Source organism: Macaca mulatta, chromosome 4 (genome assembly GCF_049350105.2).
Source record: "Macaca mulatta isolate MMU2019108-1 chromosome 4, T2T-MMU8v2.0, whole genome shotgun sequence".
NCBI lineage: Eukaryota > Metazoa > Chordata > Mammalia > Primates > Cercopithecidae > Macaca > Macaca mulatta.
In genome coordinates this window covers 79437088-79454236 of record NC_133409.1, presented here as the reverse complement: position 1 = coordinate 79454236, position 17149 = coordinate 79437088, and the positions used below count along the sequence as shown (strand labels likewise).

General features: G+C 34.4%; 1 protein-coding gene and 1 non-coding gene across 10 annotated transcripts in view; one reads left to right on the top strand and one right to left on the bottom strand.

Annotated features, from left to right (window-relative positions):
* The window catches only part of ATG5 (autophagy related 5), a 135006-nt gene that overhangs the window by 102041 nt on the left and 15816 nt on the right, over positions 1 to 17149 (bottom strand). For 5 of the 9 annotated variants that reach the window (XM_028847307.2, XM_001088300.4, XM_015137018.3 and 2 more), the window contains exons 3-4: positions 16165 to 16292; positions 433 to 511 (exon numbers count right to left, since the gene is read on the bottom strand). In XM_028847307.2, coding sequence (XP_028703140.2) covers positions 433 to 511; positions 16165 to 16292 — 207 coding nt within the window. The remainder of the gene's footprint in view (positions 1 to 432; positions 512 to 16164; positions 16293 to 17149) is intronic. The other 4 variants (XM_015137017.3, XM_077999639.1, XM_028847308.2 and 1 more) reach the window with 1 other exon arrangement.
* Positions 11990 to 12101, top strand: LOC114677798 (U6 spliceosomal RNA). Its single transcript, XR_003729245.1, has one exon. It is a non-coding gene; the product is annotated as a U6 spliceosomal RNA (small nuclear RNA).

The following is a 17149-nucleotide window of genomic DNA, read 5'->3' as shown; positions in this document are numbered from 1 at the left end:
GTTGACTTTTAAAAATTAACACCAACTTTCAAAACTTTGATAAATTTTATTTTTTATAGAGGCAGCGTCTCACTACATTGCCCAGGCTGGTCTTGAACTCCTGGGCTCAAATGATCCACCCACCTCAGCCTCCCAAAGTGCTGGGATTACAGGCGTGAGCCACTAAGCCTGGCCCAAAAACTCGTAAATTTTAAACAGTGTATTCAGCACTAATAAAGAAAATCAGTTCATACATTAAAAGTGTAAGTGTTTCTGCCAAGAGTTAGAAAAAAATTGAAAAGTATCTTATAGACAAATACTAATCAAAGTTTAGCAACTAAAAGAGTGTCATGGGAAAAGAAAGAAATAACTTCACTTCAAAAGAAAATTCTACTCGAAGTCTGTTTACTATGTATCACAAATAGGACAAAGGAGAAATGCAATTTACTATACCTTAAAATGTACTGTGATGTTCCAAGGAAGAGCTGAACTTGATGCAAGAAGATCAAATAGTAAACCAATTGGATAATGCCTAAAAATGAAACAGTATATTTTCAGAAAATAAATATGTAAAGTTATAACTACAACTCCAAAATAAATTTCCAACACATATTTTAACACCAAATGTCAGGCGCTTTAACCACAAATCACAGAAAGGCTACATTCTTTTTTACGTGCCTGGGCTAGTATGATCTACTTTCCAGGCATCAAGTGGTTTCCTTCTAAACACTTCATTCCCATAGAAACCTCAATATGCACAATGGGATTGTGGGCAAAGGCATTCTTTATCAGCCGTGTGAACTGTTATGTCACAGTACTGCTGCATCTAATTGTCATCCCAGTATTCATAAAGGACAGTTGATTTTTGTAAATTTATTTAAATATCTTTTTTACTTTTAGAACTTAAAATTTTTAAAAACTGTAAGAACCAAGATGAGCACCTAAAATGCATGCAAATCACCTATTCTGTGGTTACTATTAACATTATAGCATATAAATTTCCAGTCTTTACCTATACATACATATCTAAATATAGATCAGGACTACCCTTTAAAACTGTACTATAACCTTTTTCACATAATATAATGTCAACATTTTCCCAAGTCACTGAATATTCTTCTGAAACCTAATTCTAAATTAAAAAAAAATAAGTTCCAAAATAAGAGAACATTTCCTAATATAACCATTACTCACAGTGAAGTAAATTACTTAGCAATAAATAAACATGACTAATACAAACGTTGTAGATTTCAATGGACAAACCTTAAGCCATCCTTTTAAAAAGTCTAAAGTAAATGAGCTTACTTGGTTAATCAGAATTAAATAATACGGGTTGAGTATCCCATTTCCAAAATGCTTGGGATCAGAAGTGTTTCAGATTTCAGCTTTTTTTTTAAAATTCTGGAATATTTGCATCATATTCTTGCCATTTGAGCATCCCAAATCTGAAAATCTGAAATGCTGGAATGAGCACTTCCTTTGAGTGTCATGTCAGTGCTATGTTTACCTATGTATGTACAGGTAAATGTACTTAGATTCTGGATTTCAAATTGTGGGATGTGGGATGCTCAACCTGTACTCACAACCAAGGCAAAAATAAAACTACTTGGTGTTATACACAGTCCTGTCTTTATCTGTATCATCTATTAATGAGTTACTCCTAGATTTAAGAGCTGCAAAATTTGAAATCACATCAAATTTATCTCAAAATGAGTAACTGTGACCAAGATTCAAATGTCAGTTAATATTATTTATGCTTGTGCTACTCTGGGCACAATGCCTATGGGATAGCCCTGCTCTGCAAGGAGCAGTACATTTGCTTATATATAAAACATATATATATGTTTATATATATAATTGTATATATATAATTTATGCTTGCTTACTTGTACATAATTATGGGAAAGTCATCAGTTTCTAGAGATCATGTATTTATTTGGTAGGAACTTAGGATGGGCCAGGTACAGTAACTCAAGCCTGTAATCCCAACACTTTGGGAGGCCAAGGCGGGTGGATCACTTGACTTGAAGTCAGGAGTTGCAGACAGTTCCAGTACCTGAGACTGACATGGTGAAACTCTGTCTCTACCCAAAAATACAAAAAAAAAAAAAAAAAGAAAGAAAAAAAAAATTAGCCGGGCATGATGGCACACAGCTGTAGCCCCAGCTACTCAGGAGGCTGAGGTGGGAGAATCTCTCGAGCCCGAGAGGTAGAGGCTGCAGTGAGCCAAGACTGCGCCACCGCACTCCAGCCTGGACGACAGAGTGAGGCCTTGCCTCGAGAAAAAAAAAAAAAAAAGAATTTAGGATGAATGCCCTGTTGGTAAAAATAAAACAGTGGGGGTACTTTTAGTCTTATATACATTATATCTCTTAATAAGAACCCTTAAATTTCTCTCTAATCAATCCTTTCATATCCAGAAAATAATACTGAAGAAAACTATAGAACCAGGAAAAACTCTCACCTCAGTCAAAACCTAAAAAAAATATATATACACACACACACACACACATATATATATACATATATAGCACTATAGACAAGTCATAGATTTAATCCAATTCTGATCCTTCTCTCTGAAGTATTAAAATTGAACAAACTCTAAAATAATACCTCATACTTTTACAAAACAGACCCTTTAATGTCTTCGATTTATTTTTTTTTAGAATATCTCTCTTAGGTATCTGCAACAGGGTTAAAGACGAATGTAGGCACTTAACTGAAGTTTTATTTACTTGGATTTCATTAAAAAGACTTAAAATTTCAAAAGTGACACCATATTGCTTTCCAGATTCTAAACAGCACTGAAAATACAATTACAAAGAACTCCACTAAGCAAAATAAAGAGTCAATCTATTAGATAAGATTCACTTGAGATCACATAAAACTACTACAATCCAGTGTTTTACATATTCCCTGCCATTAACAAATATGTGAAACACTTTTGTAAATTTATAAGCAAATTCTAAACCAAATATCATATCTTAAAGTAATCTATAATATAAAATCAAGTTTTTTTTTTTTTTTTTTTGAGACAGGGTCTTACTCTGTAACCTAGGCTGGAGTGCAGTGGTGCAGTCAGAGCTCACTACAACCTTGACCTCCTGGGCTCAGGCTGGTCTCAAACTTCTGGGCTCAAGCAATACTCCCACCTTGGCCACCCAAAGTAATGAGATTATAGGCATGAGCCACTGTGTCCAGCCCAAATAACTTTTAAAGGAAATATCTGGATAAGAATACAAGTTAAACATAAGACTCAATCATCAATTATTTCTTACCCCCAATATTTAAAAAATGAGAAAACTGTAAATACACAGAATCTTGAACAAAGTCCATAATGAATAGCTGCTGAATGCATAAATCAAAGAAGTCCACAGACTAACCCTAGGTACAACATAAAGATCCAATGGAGCCAATTTTAGGTTCTGAGTTTCTTTTTTGAGCAGTTCCAACTATTTTAATGATTGATACTTCATGACTCTTATTCACTCTTAAAGGTATTCCAAAGAACAGAAAAAACTCACTTTAAAAAAAAAAGATAAAACTTACTCCATGTAGTAATTACTATATGGAGCCACTGGACCCTTTTATAAATCTAAGATATATTTTAGGGGCTTACTGATTTTATTGTTTCCTATACATTTTACTATTTCATCACTCTGGAACTTATTTCATCATTATTTGTCAATTATTCCCAATAAGAGACTAAAACAGTAAGAAATTGAAAAAATAACGTGATGCCTAGAAGGATGATAGAAGAATGTACCCTTCTTTCATTTTCTTACTGTGTTGCCTAAAGTATTGAAACATCTTTCAAGAAAGTGTAAAACAAGAATGCAGGCTAGGCTGGGTACAGTGGCTTACATCTGTAATCCCAGCACTTTGAGAGGCTGAGGCGGGTGGATCACCTGAGGTTAGGAATTCAAGACCAGGCTGACCAATATGGTGAAACCCCATCACTACTAAAAATACAAAAACTAGCTAGGCGTGGTGGCATGCACCTGTAGTTCCAGTTACTCAGGAGGCTGAGACAGGTGAATTACTTGAACCCGGGAGGTTGAGGTTGCAGTAAGCCAAGACTGCGACACTGCACTCCAGCCTAAGCAACAGAGAGAGACTCAGTCTCAGAAAAAAGAAAAAAGAAAGCAGACCCCATTCTGGAATCAGTTTTTAGCTATCATTAACACAGTTGAAAATTCCAAATTTCTCATTTTCTACCTATAATGGCAGAGAAAAAAACTTGACAGAGGAAGATGTTTCACAATTATTAGACAAATCAGGACAAAAAGGAAAGAGAAACAGCAATACTCTGGACTTTAATGACAATAGTGAAATTGATCATTTAAGTGAAATCTCAAACTCTGAGTCTTTAGACGATATCAAATTTTACATAGCTCAAGAACTAATAGAAGAACAATATATTTCTAAGGACAAAAAGGAACGTATGATAATCTTAACAGCTTAGTCATCAACAGAAAAAACTTCATTACATGATATTTTATGACAAAAACCTGGACCATTCCATTTTACTAAAAGAACGTGTGACAATATTATTTCGTCTTTTATGTTACTTATAAACTCAAATTTCTTTGATAGTGGGCAAATGCAAAAGGTCTATTTATATACAAAGAAGACTGAAGGAATTAGATCACATAGAAATGAAAAAAAGTTCTAGACTGCTCAGTCTAATTGGTGTTGATTCACATAAAAAAGAAAATATTTTGTAATGAAATCATGAGCTGGCAAAGGGTTTATAGATTTCTTCAAGTATTATTAACACTATTAGAAGCAAGAAGGGCCAGAAGTAATAAGCCAGAACCTCTCAGAGGTATATTTGTACATATAAAAATTAATGAGCAATTAGTTGCATTCAGGGGATGCTGACCATTTTAGATACCTTTAAAACTAGAAAAATATGAAATGAAAATGTAAATCTGTGTATTTAAACCTGTATTAAAATTTCTTATAAAGTTGTTATACACTATTCCTTTATTCTAGCTTCTCTAAATTATTTGGAAACTGACTTAAATACATATATTATATATTATACATAATAAAAATATTTATATATTATATATATTATATATAACAAAAATATTTTTGTATATTATGTATAACAAATATATATTACATGTAATAAAAATATATTTATTATATATAATAAAAATATATATTATATATATAATAAATATATATATATTTTTCTTAAATTCATTGAGGCTGGGCATGGTGGCTCATGCCTGTAATCCCAGAACTTTGGGAAGCTGAGGCAGGTGGATTGCTTGAGCCCAGGAGTTCGACACTAGCCTGAGCAACATGGCAAAATCCTGTCTCCACAAAAAATACAAAAAAAAAAAAATGAGCCAGGCATGATCTGTACTCAACAGCGTGAGACCCTGTCAAAATCTTTTTTTTTTTTTTTTTTGAGAGAGAGTCTCACTTCTTCTCACTCTGTTGCCCAGGATGGAATGCAGTGGTGTTATCTTGGCTCACTGCAACCTCCACCTCCCGGGTTCAAGCGATTCTCCCAAGTAGCTGGGATTACAAGCATGCACCACCACACCCGGCTAATTTCTGTATTTTTAGTACAGATGGGGTTTCTGTTGGCCAGGCTAGTCTTGAACTCCTGACCTCATGATCCACCTGCCTCGGCCTCTGAAAGTGCTGGGATTATGCAATCATCAGCCACTGTGCCTGGCCCTACCCTGTCGAAATCTTAAAACTTTTTATTTCACTGGTCCCAGATGGTAAATGATGATGACTCCTTTGTCTTGGTATATTAAGAATTAAGAGATAAATGTAAACATAGACTTCCTCTAAATTATGTTTAAATTTAAATTAGCTGGGCGTGGTGGCATGCACCTGTAGTCTCAGCTACTTGGGAGGCTGAAGTGGGAGAACTGCTTGAACTCGGGAGGTGGAGGTTGCAGTAAGCCAAGATACTGCCACTGCACTCCAGCCTGGGTGACAGAGGGAGACTCCATCTCCATAAAAAAAAATAAATAAATAAAGTACTAACATAAAAACATTCTAAATATTATAAAAATGAATAATCATCCTGTAATGATTTTTTTTTAAATAAAAATGAACCAGAAAAACTTAGGAGTAAAATAACCATTTACTTATTTCTATTGTCAAATTCTATAATTAACATGTGGTTCAATACAAATTTTTATGTTATAATTATTTTCATATAAAGATATTGATTCCAAACAAATATGCTATCTGAATTCACTGGTTCCCAGATTGCTTATTTCTGATGAATCTATTGATATTCAAGAAAATCTATAAAAGAAAACAGAACTGGCAAAAATTAAAGGTATTGAGTTTCTTTATTCTTATTTACATTAAGGATTTCAAAAGTATTAATTTGTACAACTCTTCTAAACAGATATTACATACAGTTTTGTGAGGAGGTTTCTAACCCACAACACAGAAACCACATACACCATAAGTAAATCATAATGTAACTATTGGCTATTATGTTGCTACTTCTGCCATCTAACTTAAACTTAATAGAAAAGGAAGTAATAAGGATTTGAACCTGGAATACAGTCCGCCCTTGGTATGTGTGGGGGATTAGTTCCTGGACCCAGCTGGATAGCAAAATTTGCAGATGCTTAAATCCCTTATATTAAATGGCACAGTATTTGCATATAACCTACATACATTCTCCTGCATACTTTAAATTATTGCTAGATTACTTATAATATCTGTTACAATGTAAGTGCTATGTAAATAGTTGTTAAACCATATTGGGCTTTTTGTGGTTTCATTCTTATTGTTGTATTTTAGTTATTGCTTTTTCCCCCAAATATTTTCAATCCATGGTTGGCTGAATCCATGGATGCAGAACCCATGGATACAGAACACCAACTCTTATCCAGAACTGTATTTTCTGTGTAAATAAGAGGATCCAACTAGCTAAAGGCTCAATGTATTGCCCTACAGAAAATGACTGCATGAGAATAGTATTAGGTCTATTTTTACACTTTATTTTTTTTCTTCTTTACATTGCTCTTGTCTTCCATATTCAATTCTCAAAATGAATATATTTTAATATTTCTTTGCTTTTTCTTTTTTTATTCATTACTCCATTTATATGTGTGTTATGTGTGCACGTGTGCACATTGGCACATGGTGTAGCAATAATGGATATTCTCAGAAGGAACATGATTCTAGTCTAAATATCTGTACTCAGATAGCAAACTAATACAAGTATTCTAAAATCAGCACTAAAAGAATTTTCCCTGTACTGGAGAAGTACTGCCCAAGTTCATGTCACGAAAATAAATGCCTCCTATTCGGAAAGTTGCTGCATTCTGATTCACTGGAAACAGAATTACATTTCATTGTAACTGCAAGCATGTAACTACAAATGCAAACCAAAGTAATTTGATGATTGCTGTGAATACTGACTTACACTATATATGGGACAAACATAAACAACTATAGAGTAGCAATGTGTTTCACAGCTTTTTAAGTTTATTCTTACATATGAAAAAGTTCAAAAATAATGAAGGGATACCATATATATAAAATGCTATGTAAGTCACATTTCAAAAATCTAGTTTACAGAATATTGTTAACCCCTTTATGCCTAGTGTTCCATTATTGGAACACTAAGCCTGTGGGAGTTATGTAAACTGTTCAAGGTCATTGACAAGGTCTGATTTCTCACACATAAAAAATTGTAACCTCCTGCATAAATGGGTTAAGTTCCAGAAATTCACAGCCTTAAAAAGACTGGAAATAAGACAGAAGAATCTATTAGCATTTATGATTAAAATGTTAAATGTTTTTAAAAAAATTATACACACGTTTTCACTAAAGCATTTTGCTAAAATTTACTTTTGAAATCACAAAGAGCATTAAATTCTGAGTCATTTTATCACGTCTGTGTTTAAGATCAACGTCAATACAGCCATGGGACATTTAACAACATGGATATGTTCTGAGAAATGCATTGTTAGGCAATTTCGTTCACTGTTCAAACATCACAGTGTACTTACACAAACCTAGATGCCATAGCCTACTACATACCTAGGCTATGTGGTGTAGCCTAATGTTCCTAGGCTATAAACCTGTACAACACGTTACTACACTGAATATTCTAGACAACTGTAACACAGTAAGTACGTACGCATCTAAACATAGAAAGGATACTGTAAAAATACAGAATTATCATCTTCTGGGACCACGATCCTAAATGCGGTCCATCATTGACCAAAATTATGCAGCCCGAGTATATATTTTTTTACAATTCAAAAAGTAATTTCAGCTTCTTCCTTTCACCACCTGTCCTGACAGTAAGTCAATTTGCACAGAGTAAAACTTCCCACTAAAGTTATTTATTTTATAGTTGACAAAATGAGAAGCTTTTTCTCAATTTTGTGCTTGAAGGTCTAAGATCTAAACCAAAATTAGGGTTTACTTACAAAGTATTCTTCAGAAAGACCAAGAACTGTTCTTTTAAATTAATTCTAATATAAAAGTAACAAATATAAAATGTGAACACCAGTTGTGGTAATAAGACACCTCACCCCTCAAAATGCAATGTTAGAGCACCCTCTGCTGACTAACATCTGTCTGAAGAAAGAGACTCTATTTTGAGTTAGGCCAGCACTTTCCATTTCCCATGTAATTTTTAAAAGCTAAAGATACAAAGATAAAGCTCTAATCAGACAAAACCTCCTTGTAAGCTATCTACAAATCAACAACAACAAATGTATGGAGTATTCATTATAAGTACACCACTGTTCTTAAATTTTTTAAATTCTAATTCGGACAAACTGACATAAGCAATTACAGAGAACAGACAAGATGGGAGAAAAGTTTTTAAACAAAATGTTAGCAGGTGTGGTGAAAAGAGCCCTGAACTGATACTCTCAAAATCTGGGTCCTAACTTACCTATTTGAGCAAGTTATTTTACTTATTTGAGTCTCGGTTTTCTAAATAAAAGCAAGGGGCAAATTTAAATTCATTCATTCCTTCACTGAGCAAACATTTGCTTATCCCCTCCTATGTGCTACTGGTTAAAGTACAAAGAAAGATGATCCAAAATCTGAACCTTTTCTAACACTGACACGATGCTCAAAGAAACTGCTTATTGAAGCATTTTGTATTTCCAATTTTCAGATTTGGAATACTTTAAGTATATAATACGAACATTCCAAAATCTGAAAAAATCTGAAATCTGAAACACTCTGGTCCCAACCATTTTGGATAAGGGATACTTAACCCATATTAATTCACTTAATTCTTCAAACTTACAGAAGTACAAGGTACCATTATTATTGCTGTTTTACAGATAAGAAAACTGAGATACAAAAAGGTCAAATAGGGCCAGGTACGGTGGCTCACGCCTGTAATCCCAGCACTTTGGGAGGCCGAGGTGGGTGGATCACGAGGTCAGGGGTTTGAGACCAGCCTGACCAACATGGTGAAACCCCATCTCTACTAAAAACACAAAAATTAGCTTGGTGTGGTGGGCGGGAGCCTGTAATCCCCACTACTCAGGAGGCTGAGGCCGGAGAATTGCTTGAACCCGGGAGGCGGAGGTTGCAGTGAGCCGAGATTGCGCCACTGCACTCCAGTCTGGGCAAAAGAGCGAGACTCCATCTTAAAAAAAAAAAAAAAAAAAAAAAAGGTCAAATAACTTGCCCAAGGTTATACCACTAGTAAGTGATGAAACTGGGATTTGAAATCTGGTTTCTGACTCCAGAGTCAGCATCCTTAATAACCATTATGTTACAATATACAGTTATAACATGACAAGAATATAGAAAGTACACATATAGTGTAGAGATGGCACAAAGGTAGAAATGATCACTTTGGGCTAAAAAGAACCATAAAAAAAGGTCACAGTTAAGCTAGAAGTATGAGCTAAAGGAGGGAATATATGAATGAATAATTAATTACAACCAAAACAAAGGATGCTAGAAAGAGCAAAAATGATTTATCAAAGAAGATGAGCAAAGGAACAGAAGCCCAAAACATTATCCAATATTCATTAAAACAAGTAGCTTAGTACACCTGGAAAGAAGTGGGATCATGGACAACCTTACACACACATCATGCTTTCGTGTTTGGCTTTACACTGTAGATGATAAGTCATCAGAAAAGGGTTCTTGAGGAGAATAACAACGTTAGATCTGCATTTCAGAAAGAAAATTATGGCACTGGGGAAGACAAACTAAAAGTAATAGTATTAAAAGCAGGAAGACAAATTAAGAGGTTACTAAAACAATCCATATGAGAAATCAGATGCGTCTGAATCCCAAAAAACAAAGCAGGGAGTTTAAGGCATACTTAGAAGACAGAATCAGAATCCAGAGGCTGGATGATAAGGGAATCAAGAGTGGAGATGAACATCAACAAATTTAAAAGATCCAAAATTACAGTGCACTCTTTTTTTACTACAATAGACTCAAACTAGAAATTAATTAAGGTAACAGAAAAACCACTAAATGTGGAAATTAAACACATTTCTAAAAAAAAAAAACTAAGGTTCCAAAAGAAAGCCTCAAAAGAAAATTTTAAAAACACATAGACCTGAATGAAAACAAAAACAGAACATATCAAAATTTATGAACTACACTAAAGCACGGCCGAAATAGACATCTGTAACACTAAATGCTTGTACAGCATTGTGAGTGTAATTAACACTACCATGGTTAAGATGGTAAATTTTGTTACATGCATTTTACTACAATTTAAAAAAAAATTAAGGTAAGAACTCAAAAAAATAACCTAAGTTCCTTTTCAAGAAACTAGAAAAAAATAACAAAACCAAAGCAAGCAGAAGGAATAAAATTATTAAAAACAAAAAACAGAAACCAACAAAATCGGAAATTTTTAAAAGTAGAGAAGAATCCATAAACACAACACTGGCTCTTCAAAAAAAATAAACAAAATTGGTAAACCTCTAACAAAGCTGAAAAAAATGAAGACAACACTACAGATCCTACAGTCATTCACTGATAAGGAAATATGATAAACAACTCTATGTTTATAAATTCAACAACTTAGAAAAAAACGAACCAACTCCCCAAAACCCATAAACTACCAATACTCAGTGAAGAGGAAATAGGCAAGCTGAGTAGATCTATATATATATCAAAGAAATTGAATTAGTAATTAAAATGCTCCCCAGGAAGAAACCTCCAGACCCAAGTGGTTTCACTGGAGATTTCTATCAAACACTTAAAGAATTAACAGCATTTTTACACGATCTTTTCCAGAAAATACATCAGAACAGAACACTTCCTAACTCAGTTTATAAAGCCAGTATAACCCTAATACTAAATCAGACAATCGAAAAAATAGAAAAATACAATCCCTCTCATGAACATAAGACACAAAAATCCTCAACAAAATATTATTTAGCAAACTGAATCCAACAATGTATAAAACTAATTACATTCCGTGACCAATGGGACTTATTAAAGGTATACAAGGTTGGTCCAACATCAAAAATCCACAAATGTCATCTATTATAGCAACAAGCTAAGGAAGAAAAGTGATACAATCATATAATTAGCACAGAAAAGGCATCTGACAAAAATCCAACATCCATTCATGACAATTGTGAACGACTAATATATTCCCCATAAAACTAAGAACCCACAAGATGTCCATTCTCACCACTCTTATCCAAGGAAAAAGAAGAAGAAGAAGAAAGAAGAAGAAGAAGAAGGAAGAAGGAAGAAGGAAGAAGGAAGAAGGAAGAAGGAAGAAGGAAGAAGAAGAAGAAGAAGAAGAAGAAGAAGAAGAAGAAGAAGAAGAAGAAGAAGAAAAAGAAGAGGAGGAGGAGGAAGGGGAAGAAGAAGAAGAAATAAAAGGCCTACAGATTAGAAAAATTAATTTCTATTTGCTGATGTCAAGACTGTTTACATAGAAAACCCCAAAGGATCTACCAAAAAAACTCCTAGACCTAGTGTGTGAGTCCAGCAAGGTTGCAGAACACAAAAATCAATCACATTTTCCACATACTAAAAATGAACATTCATGCTCGCTTTGGCAGCACATATACTAAAATTAGAACAATACAGAGATTAGCATGGCCCCTGCACAAGGATGACACCCAAATTTGTGAAGCACTCCATAGCAAAAATTTTTTAAATTATAAAAATAAAAAATAAAGGAACATTCGGAAAACAAAATTAAATTTTCCTCTTTTACAATATATGTGGTTTGGCAGAGAAAGACCTCTAGGTGTTTTCAGCAGCTTTTCTCAAAATAGTGCCAGAATGGAAACTACCCAATGTCCATCAGTTAATGAATAAACAATTTGTGGTACAACTATACAGTGGGATACTATTCAGCAAAAAAAAGGAAAAAACCACTAATACATGCAAAAAGGATGAGTCTCAAAAGCATTACTCGAGGTAAAATTCAGACACAAAAGGCTACATACTACATGATTCCATTTATACGGCATTCTGAAAAAGGTAAAACCACTGAGATGGGAAATTAGATCAGTAATTGCTGTGAGTTGGGGGAAGGAAGAGGTAACTGTAAAGGAGCACCAGGGAATTTTGTGAAATTAAATATCTTATCATCTTGATTTTGTTAGTAGCTATACAACGGTACACAATTGTTTAAAATCTCTTCAAACCATACTCTAAAAAAGATGAATTGGCCGGGCGTGGCGGCTTATGCCTGTAATCCCAGCACTCTGGGAGGCCCAGGCAGGTGGAGCACGTAAGCTCAGGAGTTCAACACCAGCCTGGCCAATATGGTGAAACCCTGTCTCTACTAAAAATACAAAAATTAGCTGGGTGTGGTGGCAGGAGCCTGTAATTCCAGCTACTCAGGAGGTTGAAGCAGGATAATCACTTGAACCCGGGAGGCGGAGGTTGCAGTGAGCTGAGATCATGCCACTGCACTACAGCCTGGGCGACAAGAGCAAAACTCCGTCTCAAAAAAAAAAAAAAGAAAAGATGAATTTTATTCCACATTAATTATATGCTTGGGATTATTTTTCCCTTCTCAGAGAGTCTGTTAGCCAAGTAGATGAACAAAGAATAGTAAGAAAGAATTAACAGTAAAGGAAAAATAATTTGTTTTAAGAATACTCCATTCTGCTATTATCTATAACTAATTTTACTATATGTACTATTTCTTAAAAGACTCTTTAAAACCAAGCATTTGTTTAAAAAACAAAGCCCCCATACTCTTCATCTATGTCCTACCAAAAGGAAGATAAAGTCATATTTTTAACATCTGAGTATGATGGAAGTCATGATTATCAAGGACTCTAGTTTTTTTCTTGCCATTGAGAATTGTCACCTTGTATGAAAAAGACAGACTTATTTGAATTAGGGGACAGAATCAGTGACAAGGTTATAAAGAAGAGAAGAAACATCAATTTCTGTTCTTTCTTCCCTCATTTATGAGTTGTCTTAACTGGCGACTAATTTCCTTTCCTACCTGAACCTATTTAAAACTCCAAAGAATAAATATAGGAAAGACATTATTATCCAACTCAAATAAATGCTTCTCTATCCTTAAGACGCTTGTGTGGTCTCAAAAGTCCAAGTCTTCCAACACTTCAGTGGTAGCTGCTTTCCTACACTGATGGAAATTCACAAAACCATCCTATTTTGCGAAACCCACTATTTAAATGCCAGATATTCTTATATTGATAGCCTATTTCCAGGAAGAGACTTTTTTTAACATAAGAGAAAACTGATATTACTGGAAGCAAAGAGAGAGAAGATCAAGACTAAGCCCAGAGGTCCTGGATTACATTTATGCCTCTGGAAGTTATTCACGCCTCATATATATGGAGTACTTAAAAACACTAAAGGAAAAGATGTATCAAAAGTCATTAGCTATAATGAGCTTACAGCATGACATAACTGTGGAATTGATATAACACATAAAGAGTTAACACCCCCAAAACTACCATGAAGATACTTGAATATAATTGCTTTCACATAAGCTCTCCAAAAGGGAAAAGAACTCCACTCTTTAATAAAAGACTTTCCAAAGGGATAAATACTGACAAAGAAAGAACATGGTATAATAATGTTTAAGCCAAAATCATTGTTCTGCAGTGACAAGGAGAAATGGGTCCAAACACTATTTACCCATAAACCTATAAAATATAAGCCATATAGAATACAAGAATAATCACCACAAGGGACAGAATAAAACAGCAACTGAAAGATGATGACTTAGCAATCACTTACTTTACAAGCTAAATTGAGGTTTCCCAAATTTTCCAGAGTTCTCAACTGGGGGCGGTTCTGCCTCCATTCAGGGACATCTGGCAACATTTTGGATAATCAAAACTGGAGGAAGTGCTACTGGCACTTGTAGGAAGAGGCCAGAGCTGCTGTTAAATATCCTATAATGTACAGGGTAGCCCACCACAACAAAGAATTATCAAATTCAAAATGTCAATAGTGACCCTATTGAGAAATCCTGCTTTACAATAAAACTGAAAAGCCCCGCTAGTCACACAAAATCTCGAGATAATCTGTAATACATATAATGCAATACAACGTAAATAACTGCAGATAGAAATGTCAAGTGCATACATACACCCCATTGCTACTCTCCCACACTCTTTCCCCCCCATCCTGTCATTCTACTCTTCTATTTAATAATCGTTACTCCATTTACACTTCCTTTAAGCCACCTTCCCCTTCCAAAACCTCCAATTCTCCTGAGAAATAAAAAATGGAAAACATTGCCACCTTATCTATGCTGCGTGATGTCTAGAACTACTCAAGAAGAGTCAGAGGAGACTGATACATGATCATGAAGCTCAGTATTGTTTTGACTTAAAGAAAGAATGCTGTAACAAGACAACTGTGTCATAACTTCCCAGAACCACCTCAAAGGATTAGAGACGGGACCCAAAATACAACCTTGCATGTTTGTAAGCCATTATGAAAAATTTACTCATTCTTGGGATCTCATCAGCACAAGGTGAGTTCCAAAATTTCTCTCCTTGCTAATAAAGTCCTCTGATTCACATCAGCTGCATTTATTAAACACCTAACTAGCTTCCTTTCATTTGTCCTAAAGCTCTTTCAAAAACTCATTTTAATATTCCCCAATTCAGAGAGCAAGTCCATTTTTAATCAATTTGTATTTTTCATGTTTCATTTAAATCTGTCTTAGCCTGTATCTTTTCATTCAACTGTATCCAAATGGCAGCATTTCAACATTAACATCCAGCATACCTTGAACTATTTTTTTTTTTACATTCTTCGCTCTGTAATTTCCAGTTTCATTAAATATTTTTGGAAGCACAATGAATAAAACTCCCAATAACAGAGGAAGTACAAAAAAACATCATTTGTACATAGATAAGCCCAGGTTTAGGATTTGATTTCAATACTTTTTTTTTTTTTTTTTTTGCAACAGAGTTTCACTCTTGTTGCCCAGGCTGGAGTGTAATGGCGCAATCTCAGCTCATCGCAACCTCCACCTCCCAGGTTCAAGCGATTCTCCTGCCTCAGTCTCCCGAATAGCCAGGATTACAGGCATGCGCCACCACACCCAGCTAATTTTGTATTTTTAGTAGAGATGGGGTTTTTCCATGTTGGTCAGGCTGGTCTCGGACTCCCGGCCTCAGGTGATCTGCCAGCCTCGGCCTCCCGAAGTGCTGGGATTAGTGTAGTATCTGTTCTTATCAGTTCAATGCTCTTCTTAAAAATGTAAAACATCAAACTTATTTTTCACGTAAAAAGGAAATCAGTATATTTTAAATACTCAACTAAGCCTAGTTAAGATGTGCTTCTGACATAGTGGTCAACTAAATATGGCAATCAGTATGAAGAATGCCACTTAAGGTAATCATGTATATAAAGATGTTATAAATATTTTGGTGACAGAAATAAAACTGAATAGCGTCAAGAGATGACTTTTCATAAGGGAGTTTTAAATATGTCTGAAAATAGCCCATAACCAAATATATTCTTATTGTACCATATAAAAATCTATTGCTAAAAATATATGAAGCTGTCCAGTCATCCATGCATCCAAACAGAAGGCAGAAATATTTTCAATAACGTACTCTAATAAGTCTAAACTTCATGTATTGTATGAGCTAGACTAATGACGTCTATCCTCGTAGAACTTTTTTACAATTGTTTCAGGGCACACTATACCTTTTTAAAGCTAGTATATACTTAATGCTTAATAATGCAGAAAAATTCACTCACCATTTCAGTGGTGTGCCTTCATATTCAAACCATATCTCACTAATGTCTTCTTGTCTCATAACCTTCTGAAAGTGCTTTTTCACTTTGTCAGTTACCAACGTCAAATAACTTACTCTTGGCAAAAGCAACTGAAATGAAAATTTGTAAAATCGTATTTATTTACTAGTTATTATTTTTTAAAAATACTAAGGTTTTTGAATTTTAAGGAAAAACAGCCGTGTTCTTTGCATTATTTTGAACATCCCACACAAAGTCAACTGCTTTTTATAGAAGATCAAAGCTTAAAGGTTAAGATGTTTTAATATTTCTTACGGGGCCATTACTTTAAGCACAGCTTACCACATAAATGCCCAGAATCATCAACACAAATCTATCTACAACTTTCTATAACACTAAATAAAAATGTAATTAGATGTCATACTATTTAAGATACTTATTGGTTCTATCAAATTTAACTTAAAAATTAAAATGATTCATCTGAGTCAATTAAACTGTTCTAAGAAGATAATCAACTCGAGTCTCAAAGTATACCTTGCCTTATCAATCAAATCTTCTCAACCAGTCCATCATGTTTTGAAGGATGAGAGAGAATGCTGGGCTAGGTAAAGCCTTAACAAAAACAGTATGAAGAACCTGGTCAGTGTTTTTTTCCCCACAAAAGGTACCCAAAAATAAAACAGGAAGAGTGTTTTGGAAAATCAATTATGATTTATATAAAGAACCGACAATTAGATAAAAGAAGGAGGTTGGCAAAAATGTATGGTTTTCCTCCTTTGCAGTAGACACTCTAGTCATTTCTTGCTTTCCTAAATGTCTGACTTCTTTTGCTGATAAAACTGCTTTGTTATTCTTTTGGCTGCTTTTATAACTGCATGATCTTTCATGCTCTTTATTCAAGGTGATATCTGTTGACCAATAAATCAAGTGGAACTACTAAGCTGGCAAATATATACAAAAAGAGATATTCTGGTTGAAGGAATTTCTA